Source organism: Biomphalaria glabrata, chromosome 6 (genome assembly GCF_947242115.1).
Source record: "Biomphalaria glabrata chromosome 6, xgBioGlab47.1, whole genome shotgun sequence".
NCBI classification, from domain to species: domain Eukaryota; kingdom Metazoa; phylum Mollusca; class Gastropoda; family Planorbidae; genus Biomphalaria; species Biomphalaria glabrata.
Genome location: NC_074716.1, coordinates 44,510,044 through 44,521,848, shown reverse-complemented (window position 1 = coordinate 44,521,848; position 11,805 = coordinate 44,510,044). Strand labels below are relative to the sequence as shown.

The window sequence follows — 11,805 nt, the reverse complement described above, 5'->3', positions numbered from 1 at the left end:
CCACGATTGCATACAAGCATAATGCATTCAGTTGTATGCATTTCATATGCAAAAAAGTTTGGATCGAATAGTATGGTAATGCCCGGACCGAATTTGATTCCCGGTCCGCCTCTGGATGCCACATAGGGTAAATGATCCGTACGGTATATACTAAACAAACAAAAATAATAAAATTTAGATTGTCAGCTTTAGACAAACGAGACTATCAATCAACGAGCTCTGAAGTGCGTCAAACTTAGTGACTGGTCGTCCAATCAGGTGTGAATACCTTCAAGTATAGAGAGGGAGAAAGAGAGAGCGAGAGAGATGGGAAGGGAAAGGAGGAGTGATTAGGAGTGCTAGCTAGGCGAAAAGGTTAATTATTAGTCGACAGGTCAATGTAAACTAAGTCTTATCTTCAAAACGTACGCTGAAATTAGTCTGGAGAATGTTTTGACTGTTTGAGTCATGTGACAAGAAACATTCAAGGTGTGAAAAAATATGTTCAGAGATTATAATTAGATCAACACACAAGGCGAACTGTGATTTGGTTTGTATACAATACTTACTTAAATAGTCATAATATTTTTTGGCATGATTATACTTGTAATAAAAAAAAATACCATGATAATATAATTTATTTGAAGGATAGACAGGTAGATCTAACATTGATTGGAGGTTTAGTCTTTTATACTTTATATATTAATTAATGTCAGTCTGTGTTCTTTAACAAATACTTTGAAAATACTTATAAAGGAATAAATATGTTTACAAAAAATATGGAATCCTTAAGGTTGATTGGTCGAGGTCCACCAAAAGAAATATTTGGGCCGCAGACAGCAAGGTATGTGTGGGCTCCAACAATACCTACCCTACCCAACATGACAAAAAAAAAAAAAAAGACTTCTATAAATGCTATACAAGAAGGTCGCAGCAGCATAAACCTTCTTTTGGTCCTGTTGCACTCATATCCCCTGTAAAACCCAACAAGAAGCCAAAAGAAAAGAAAGCTATGGCGCTACAATGATAAAGAAACAGTGCACAACAAATGAATGTAAAATTCAGTTGTGTGGAGCACACCATAGATTGTTTCTCCACATAGTAAGATGTCCAACCTAAAGAGATTAATTTCTCTTTTCCACAACCGTGTAATTTCGTTTATATTAAAGATAAAGAAAAAAGTAAATGTCTATAGCTACTGGCCCGACCTTGCAATTAATGTATTATTTTAATGGCCTTAATTTTATTTATTAATTTAAAGGATTTGTAAAAAGGCGAAAAAAGAATAGTAATAATGCGAAAGCTCTCTAAAGTAGTCCAAAGAAAAGTCAGATTTCAGTATTCTTCACTGTGGGAGAGTGCGAAACGAAACCAAACAAATTGTTTTGATTTAGGCTGCTAGATCTAGTTACTGGCTTGTGTACTCATTTTGTAGGCCATGGATTGGGAAGAATGGGTCATTGTTACACTGCGAGAGTAACAATGAAGGCCTATTTGTTGTTCGATGCGGTGAGTTTTTCTAGCCTGTAGGATTACTTTCATTTTTAGTCTTTTTAAATCTTGACGGTTGGGGCTGGGGCTTGTCACCTTGTGTGCATTTTTTAATTTATATTTTTACTCAAGAGTCAGAGTAGTTTATGCTATTCAAACACCTATGTTTTTGTAGTAGATCTATATCTATGTCCTGTCCTATGTCAGTATAAGTATTGTATAGCCTGTAGTCTACTAATTATAGTAATACTATTGGCCAAAAAGTCAAAGTTTTACTTTGACCGCTCATTATTTGATAATGGTTTGACATCTAGAAAAGAAAATGAAGTATCAAAATCTTCTTTAGCTTAACTTTAAACTTGGCTTAAGTTTAAGGAAAATAAGGAGGACTACATATATTTGTACCCCTAACTCTAACCTATATTTGTTATTATATTTAAGGTCAAAGAGTCATGTGTCTTCATTTAATTCAAACAAATTTTGTCACAAATTATTTAACTCCAACCAAAGAGTCATGTGTCTTCATTTAATTCAAACAAATTTTGTCACAAATTATTTAATTCCAACCACCAAAATATATTTCAAACAGTCTCTATATTTTGGCATTAATAAACTCAGATTTTAATTGTATATTAATATTAACTTAATTTTTGTTCTATTGTGTGCAATAAGAAATGTGTCTCTATCTAGAGTCTACTGCCGTACTGGCCACCAGTAATGGTCTTACTTAGACTTAAGAAGTTAATTATTAAGTAGTAACTCATAACTCTATAAAAGGATCTTGACTCTATAATAGATCTTATCTACATCTAGAATAAAACCTATTAATTTAGTTAGTATTATTTATCAATTAGATATAAATTTACCCTAGATTTATGTTCTTGTCTATATAGATAGTTTACTTATATTATAACGTTTAAATAAAGCTGGATACAATCTAGTTATCATGTAGAGTGTAGACAATATATAGATCTAATATAATGTATAATAATATATCAAACTTATCTAGATATTGATAGAGTAACTATGGTAGATCTGACTCTGTATAAAGTAATACATAGATCTAAGTCCTAATTAAATAAGTAGATTCTATAAGTTACATATCTTGAGACATGTAAATCTAGTAATAAATAAGATAGACTATAGAAAATTATAGATGATACTAGACTAGATCTAATCTAGAATTACTGTAGGATATCTCTATGATAAATACATTGGTAGATGTTTCAATAGTAGAAAAGTATAGTAGGTCATTCAATCATTAAGTAATTATGTGATCATGAGGGTGTTGCACACTGGTGGACTGGATAAGTTGTACTTATGACTCATAAAACAAATATGGAAAAGCTCCAGACTTTTGTTAACAGATGCCTACGCTGGATATTAGGAATTAGGTGGCCAGAAAAGATAACTACTATCGATTTGTGGGAGAGAACTAGACAAAAGCCCATAGCCCAAGACATCACAAAACAAAAATGGAGCTGGATAGGACACACCCTGCGAAAACCAGCTACCAATGTTGCAAGGCAGGCACTTGACTGGAACCCACAAGGAAAGAGGAAAGTGGGCAGACCCAAGCAGACCTGGAAGAGGTCACTCATCAGTGAAGCTGGGGGTACTGGAATGACATGGGAGCAGATGAAGAAAGTTGCTCAGAACCGAGTTCGATGGAGAGGTGTGGTTGCGGATTAAGTAAGTAGGTACGACCCAAAGTTCATTGCTTAAGCATCTAAAGTAAGCAGAGATAAAGAATAAGAAATTCATAAGGTGATCAATACAAAATGCTGAAGATCCTCACGGTATTCTTCACCAGATGCTGAAATCCAAAGGTGTAGAGATCCAAAAGGCATTAGACTAAGATGGTTGGAGTCTCGCTATGAAACAAATGTAAGACTAAATTGACTGTAAAAAAAGACTGGCCTAGGCCTAGTATAAACAAACTTCATATGTTACTAGGTTTTCATCGAGAAGCTTGGATGCTAGAATCATTCACATGTGAAGAATGTACATCTTTGTGTGTGGAGGAAGACTTTCAGGATTGGGTGATTACCTTTGTAAAAAAGTATTATCCAAACTACAAACCCTAAGATTAGGATAAAACATTTTTTTATCATTTGACTGTCAGATTTTTTAACAGCCTAGTTAATTCTTAAAAGATTATATCATGAGGGCTACACAAAGGATCCACAGCATTTTTTTATCCAACAATTGATTTGAGATTCCTTGCCATCATGCAAAGTCCTTCCTTCAGGGAAAAGTGCCAGGAAAAGGAAGAAGAGGCAGACGGAGAATGTGAAGGGAAGCAAAAAAAAAAAAAAGAATTGAAAGAGGCTCTATCCAAGGCAATAGACAGAGAGGAATGGAGAAAGAGTTGACAAATCTTAGGTGGTGCCCCAAGGGTTAAACAAACTAGGGATAGGTGAAAGTGAAGTTGACGGTGAACCATGTATAGTCAAGCACATAATTAGCATAATGATTGAATAGTATCTAGGTATCACAGCAAGGTATGAATGTAGTACCAGTACTTTCTTTATACAAAGATCCAACTCTTATTTTTCACCTATTTGTGCATAGTTATATTAGACTTGTGTAGAATAAATAGCCAATACAAACTTTTGTAACTCATTAACATTGCAGGGCCAATTTAAATGTAGATGTACTGTACACCTAACATTAAATTTAAGTTTAATGGTCCAATACTCTTCATTGAAAGCCATACCACCTTATGCTAAACCATCTATTAATACAATGAATGAAAAGTACTTCCTTAGAAATTGTATAGTCATGTTTTGAAGTAGATATTTCATATAAACAGGATGCTTTTTGTTTATTCTATGATCACTAAACTCTAGTAGAATTGAAACTGCTTGTAGCTATAGTCAAGTTTGTATCCAGTATATTTTTATTTTTATAATGGGTTTAGTTGCCTAAGAGTTTAACTGTTTTGACCAAGTGAATGTGATAATTTGTTAACTATAGAACAGAAATGAAAAGTGGGAGGTCACACAAAAAAGTTTTGTTCTTTTGTTCTAAGCTCTATGGTTCACAAAACATCATTGCTGAGCAAACTCTAGTCTAAATGAATGCATGTATCTTTCAAAGGATACAATGCTAACATACAGAAAGCTTGTTTTTTTTTTTGATAGCTGTTGCCATCATTGGTGAGCAATCCACTCAAGCCCTATTCAAAGGCTTCCTGATAGGTTGACTCACTGTAAAACCACCATCATAAGTACAAAAGAATAAACTTCCTGTCACATTCAATAAGTAAGATGTATAAGAAAGGCTTTGTGAGGTTCCCAGAATTCAAGCGAGTGAATTGACCCTTAACTAGTACACTTTTTGGGAAATGAAATCAAAACAAGGGGAAAAAAAATTGTAAAATATTTTGAGAAAAGAAAAAGGAAAGGGCTTATTTAAGGGGAAGAACTCCACATTTACAACCTTATATCTCAATAATGGGTAATTTCTTTCCTTTCCCTTTTTCAATATCAAACAAAATAATTAATTACCAAATTTACAAAGCCATTAATTTTTTTTTTATTCATGCTTTGTTAGGTACAATAAATAATTCTTTAAAATTTCAACTTGATCCGAGAGTGAGTGTGAGATAAATAACCCCACATAGTTAGCCATATCTGTAAATACTGAAGGATTTATTTCCCTTGTCTGTGAAAAAACAAAATAATTAATTACCTGTAATTCATTAACTAATTGGTTATTTTTTCATTATTATTTATTATTATTTCAACTTGATCTGAGAATAGGTGTGGGAGAAATAGCATTTTTTTAACTTTTCTGCCAGACAGTGTGAATTGATATAAAGTTCCCCTTTCAGACCATGCATTCTATGGGGCAGATGATGTTTCTGTGGCCTCTGGTTAACAAGGGTATCATGTAGCCAGTACAATGACCAACCGCCTTTACTTTACCCCAACTTGCAGGCTCCCTAAAGTTTCTGAAATTAAAAATCCCAGTCTTCACCAGGATTTGAGCCCAGCCCCTCTGGTTCAGAACCCAAGCATGTTATCACTTATCCACTGTTTCTCGGAGTTATTATAAGCTTTGCCAAAAAACAAAAAGAGTTCTAAGAGCTAATTATCCACATTTGAATTCATCCTCAAAGTGGTTGTTTAAATCCAATACTTTGTATCATCCACACTTCAGATATCTGTGACAGCTTGTGAATGACGTCAAGGAAGTGACCTGCTAGTTCAAGTTGAATGAGATCTTCTTTCTTAGAAGTAGGTCTTGCATTGAATCAGTGAAAATACATGACCAAAATACTACCAACAGGGACTGAAGGAAAGTGCTGCTGTATCAAATTTTAAGTAAAATCAGAGTGGGTCAGCATTGAATAATTTAACAACAGAGACTCTTGCTAAAGCCTTAATCTAAGAACAATGTCTTGCAGAACTGGAGATGTAACATTCAGTCTTGTGCTGGTATATATATGGCTGGTAAGGAAATGTGTTTTTTAAATATTTTATTTAGCTTTTTATGTAAAGAATAATACTTTTGTTCTATGTCTATATCTACTTAGGCCTACTTGTTGGGACCTAATTTTGTTTTTTATTGTACACTCTATCATTTAAGATGATATCGCTTGTAAACAATCCAACTAGAATGTATAATTGTGGCCCTTGATTTGAACATTGTGTGGGCGATGCTCGAAAGTACTTGTCTCTAATCTCTAAATCTTTTAATACTGGGATGCCCAACCTAATTCGATCTGCGAATTTCCCAACCAGGTCGCGGGCCACAATACCGAAAAGATATCAAAATCTTAATAAAACTGACTTAAAAACTATAAGAGCCCCGTGGATCTAGTACTTACATTAAATATTGGGCATCACTGTTTTAATACATTGAACTATCCAATTGATCACCCACTTTTCAAGGTATTCTGGAAACATAGGCTACTTTTAAGCGCTAAGAGATGCTAAACTTAATGTAGGCCCTAATACCTAAGATACATATGGCAGGTGACTCCAGAGCTCACGTAGGTCCTATCCTCAAAAGATTTATCTTATACACTTGGGTGGTTAGTGGTTAATTATGTCTTGGTATTTTCAGATGATAAATTTGATGACTCAAAGTTCAAATCATGCCGGAAATTTTTTTCAGTGAAGAACAATATTCCTCTTTCTAAAATAATAATAATAAGGTTTGTCTTGAGTCTGAAGATTAATCAGGAATGCAGCTATTTCCCGTGGCTACGCAGCTCCAGCTCTAACCATTGTCCGCCGGTGGTCGATTTTGATTTTCTTTTCGCCGTCTACGTCTATCCTCGGCAGCGGAATTTCTTTTGGTCTCACGTGTGTATCCAGCGGCCTTTGTAAGTGACCTCCAGCTGTCTTGTTCTGAAGTATCTACATTTTAGTGCGATGTCGTTTAAGCAGTTCTTTAAAAAAAAAAGACAAAACATTCATTATTAAGTCACTTGCCAGGACGTTGATGGGTCGGAAATCACGTTGGCTGTGTTTATAAATTATACAAACAATTATGAAGACATCATAGACAGATGCTGATGGGGGCAGTATAATATCCGATATATGCTCCTTTTTTTTCCTGGCATGTTTGATGAATTCTATTCTTCAGCAGCGCTCAGCCAGCTTGCATGGCCACAGTGGCGATGCAAATATTTCAATCTGTATACAAGATCATTGCCTGACAGCTATTGTGTACCGCAGCCTCGCTTAACAAGATCTTAATGTTAACTCAAGTGGCTGAAGAGTAGACGTCAGTATGTTCACGCTCATCTACTAGGATTAGTCAGATTCAGTGGTCCTCAAACTAACCAATGACCGTTAGATAAATAACAAATAAAAAAAAAAAGTAAAGTTTCCCTTTCAGACCTTGCGATCTATAGGGCAGATGATGTTTGTGTTATCTTTTTCTTTGGCCAACGGTTAACACCGTTAGATAAATACCTGATGATAAATATGCGTGGGTATTCTTTTTTTTTTTGGCTTCTACTAAAATTTTCGTCGTTTTGACATTATTACAGAGCCCCTTAGTTCCAACGTGGTGTGTACCGTGACCACTGGCGGTATAGAAGTCACACAATTTGTATACGAATTTATTACTTATGTTAATAATATATACTAATTATTTCTATTTCAAACTTTTTTTAGATTATTTCGCCCCCCCTCTAGTATGTTGGCCGATTAGGTGGGGTCGGGAGGGGGCGATAGCATCAATCCGCCCCCCCCCCCAACCATAAACTTTTGAGTAGGGGGGGGCGGTCCAATTTATTTGTAGAAATCACAGCTTGCCAAAAGAATCAATTAAATATCTATATGATTAAAACTTGTTATTGATATTTTAACCGATCTTTATATTATGTCGTTCCCCTGTTGTCCGATTGGTGTGTGTGTGGGGGGGCAAAACCTCTACTGCCCTTCCCACCTAAACCCTTTGAGTGGGGGGGGGGCGGTCCTACTTTTATGGAGAAATCATAGTTTGTGAGCAAGATTAGTTGCATTGATATAAAAATTTGATATTATGTCGCTCTCCTTCGGGTATCTTGGCCGATACGGTGGGGTAAGGGGGGGGGGCGATTGCATGTACTGCCCTCCCCGCTCTAGCCCTATGAGTGGGGGGGGGCGGTCATATTTTTATGGAGGAATCATAGTTTGTGAACAAAAATAGTTGAATTTCTATATAATTGATATGTGAAACCATTTGTACATTATGTCGCACCACACTCTAATCTCAAATTTTATGATTAGTAAATATGAAAGGAAAAAGGTGGAAGGGGCGATACATGCCATCTCCTTTCCCTCATCGGACGAAGCAATAATTTTTCTTTTTGTATTACAGTTAAGTAATTACAAAATGTAAAAAAAAATCAGCCACTAATATAATTTATATATGCTATAAATTAAATTCTCGTATCGAGTGGCCCCACCCTTATTCTTTAATGCCAAATGCAATCATTAGCAGAAATTATAAAAAGGAGCGAGGATAAATCGTTTTCATTCTACCGCCCCTCCCATTTCCAGACAGAGTTTATAATATGTAATTTCACATGAATTTATCATAATTATTTTAAGAAAGACTTTGCTTTGGAAAAATTAGAATTCTAACAAAAATTTTCAATATAAGAGTCACGATTGAGATGAGTAGCCTTTTTTCCAACCTCAACTCAATCTAATATTTTTCTAGTTAAATTTGGGACTATAACTCACAATTTATGCTTGAATTTTATTGAATATTATTTATCGAATTTTTTTTCCGGCGGCGATCCTCAAAGCCTTAATCTAAATATGTGGGGTGTCTGATCTTTTCAAGGAACAAATCGGTTTTATTTGCAATGTATTAAGGGCGTATACATTCAAATTAGAATATTTTTCAATTACAATATTATTCAAAAGCTCCTTTTTTAATAGGGTGAATAATGAGCTTTAGGTAAGGAGAATGCGTTTCTTCAGTGAAGAATGCAAGAAAATGCTTTTAGCTTCGGGGCTTCGCCCCGAAAATCACTGATGAATAGTGAGCTGTAGTTGTCAGGAGCAGGCGTTTCTGCAGTGAAAAATGCAAGAAAACGCTTTTTGGCGTCGGGGCTTCGCCCCGAACTCCAATGATTAATAATGAGCTGTAGATGTCAGGAGAATGCGTTTCTTCAGTGAAGAATGCATGAAAACGCTTTATGCGTCGAAACTCACTGATGAATAGTGAGCTGTAGATGTCAGGAGCAGGCGTTTCTGCAGTGAAAAATGCAAGAAAACGCTTTTTGGCGTCGGGGCTTCGCCCCGAACTCCACTGATTAATAATGAGCTGTAGATGTCAGGAGAATGCTTTTCTTCAGTGAAGAATGCATGAAAACGCTTTATGCGTCGGGGCTACGCCCCGAAACTCACAGATGAATAGTGAGCTGTAGATGTCAGGAGCAGGGGTTTCTGCAGTGAAAAATGCAAGAAAACGCTTTTTGGCGTCGGGGCTTCGCCCCGAACTCCACTGATGGATAAAGAGCTGTAGATGTCAGGAGAATGCGTTTCTGCAGTGAAGAATGCATGAAAATACTGAGAAATACTGCTTATTTATTGTTATATATATATATATATATATATATATATATATATATATATATATATATATATATATATATATATATATATATATATATATATATATCTGTGTGTGTGTGTGTGTGTGCTGTACACACGTTTATGTATAGGTTTAGGGTTTACTGGGGGTTAGGGTTTGGAAAAAAATCGCCCCCCCCCCCCCCACTCCAAAGTTCTGGATCCGCTAGTGACCGTGACAGTGCGCGCTGTTCTTACATTTTAAAACCAACTTACCAAAAGCCTTAACTCTTTCTCTGCGTAATTATTTTTCCAAGTTTTGATAGAATTCTTCATTTTGCTCATTACTATTTCACTCCCCTGTTATGATAAAGCTTCAATAACGTTATCGTTTGTTATCAGAAAATGTTTGGTATAGAATTAAAGGGGAATACAGGCTCTTTTTATATATCACAAATTAAAGTTTATGAAATTAAACAATAATTTAATTTAATGAGGTCAAATCAACGATGGTATCGTAAATTAGGAGAGAAAGAGTTAATGCATCAAATAACAGATCGGTCCATGCCTTCTCATTGTTTGTTTCGTTGTTTGTTTTCCCCTGACGACTTAGTGGGCTTCATGCTATACAGTTGTACTATCGTGCTGAGTTAAAGCCTGAGTGTAGGCCTGAACCGTTCCAGCTTCCCTGACCAGTTTTGTTATTGAGATCTTCCTGTTTCGTCAAAGTCTGAACGTATAAGCGTGAGAAAACTCGTTGTTCTCCTTAGCCTGGTATCGAGATTTCATTATAGCATTAATTCTTATAGTTTTCAGAGTCGCAAAACAAGTTCGGAAGCTACCAGTGATAATTACAATGATAGTTATTATCTTGACCTATCCCTTAGTCGTTGGACCGTTGGGGAACCACACAAGATATGTTGACTATCTTTCTCCATTCCTCTCTGTCTTTTGACTTGGATAGAATCACTTATGAATGACAGGCCCGTCCATTTATTCACGTTGCCTTTCCGTCGCTTTTTCTGTCTGCCTCTCTTCTTTTTCTTAGTACTGTTCCCTGAAGGAAGGTCTTTGCGAGTCCTGAAGACCTTGTGATATGAAATAAAGGATAGCTTTAATAGGGGGAAAAATGAAGTTCCCTTTTCAGATTTTGCAATCTATTGGACAGATAAACGTTTTTGTTTGACTTCTAACAAACAAGTTACTGTTTTATTTCGAAAACTATATATCTGCATTGAATCCAAACACTGATGGCTGCGAAACCTCAAAGTTAAAGCGTTTGAGAAACCAGTTTTTTTTTTTTTTCATCTCAAATGTGAAGTCTCACCGCAGTCAAGTGCTCCACTTGTAGGTTTTCTTTAATGTCTCTTGAGTTTTTTTCTTGACATATTGCTGTTAGAAGAGGTTTATCTTAGAGCGTGGTAAATTTTCAACTATAAGTATGGTACATTAAGATATAAAGTAGTGTAACTTCAAGTTTACAATAGTTTTCAAGTGAACTAAACACTTCTGAATGTAAAACCATAGAGTCGTGTATCATGTGTATACATGAACAATTCTCACTGCGCCCTTTTCGTTAACTCTTTCTCTCCCAATCGACAATAGCATCGTTGATTTTGACCTCATTAAATTAATGTTTAATTATTTAAACTTGACTTTGAATTATATAAAAAGAGCATGCATTTCCCTTTAATTCTATACCAAATGCAACATCTTCTGATAACAAACCACAAAGCTATTGAAGCCCCATCATAACAAGGGGAGTGAAATAGTAATGAGCGAAATGAAGAATTCCGTCAAACGTGGAAAAATAATTGCGGAGAGAAAGAGTTTTAAGCATTTATGTTATGTTTATGCTGGCTTCGAATTTTGTTTCGTTTAAATTTCCTTGTGAATTCACTTTTTTTAGTGTTGTGATGATTGGTGGAATTAGTTTCACATATTTCAAGTCTTTTGTTTTTGACCCAAGCTTAGACTGTCTGGTCCACATGTTGTGCACGTGGTTTCTCTCACGTCCCATTCTCGGATCAAGTAGAAGATGGGTTCAATTATTTATTGTCGATGACAATACATGAATCAATAAATAATTAGCTAATATAGCGAATCAATTAGGCATGATTAATTAATTCCCTTTTATATGGAAAATGTACTTAATTCTAAAACAGTAGGCTACTGTAGATGACTAGGGCGTCTGATAAAAATTTGGCTTATAAAACCTTCAATTTCTAAAAGTACTTGAATAGTTAAGAAGCCAAACACGTTGGCCTCTCATCTTAGAGGCTCGAGTTAGAATTCTGACTTGAGC

At 35.5% G+C, this 11,805-nt stretch overlaps 1 protein-coding gene across 5 annotated transcripts in view; it reads left to right on the top strand.

The window, feature by feature from the left end:
- Window positions 1-330: 330 nt before the first annotated feature.
- Window positions 331-11,805, top strand: part of LOC106057486 (tyrosine-protein phosphatase 10D-like) — a 90,772-nt gene continuing 79,297 nt past the window's right edge. For 2 of the 5 annotated variants that reach the window (XM_056031706.1, XM_056031703.1), the window contains exons 1-2: window positions 1,326-1,488; window positions 5,638-5,930. In XM_056031706.1, the coding sequence (XP_055887681.1) occupies window positions 5,874-5,930 (57 nt within the window). In that variant the 5' untranslated portion in view covers window positions 1,326-1,488; window positions 5,638-5,873. Of the gene's footprint in view, window positions 530-1,324; window positions 1,489-5,637; window positions 5,931-11,805 lie in introns of those variants that run through there. The other 3 variants (XM_056031704.1, XM_056031708.1, XM_056031707.1) reach the window with 3 other exon arrangements.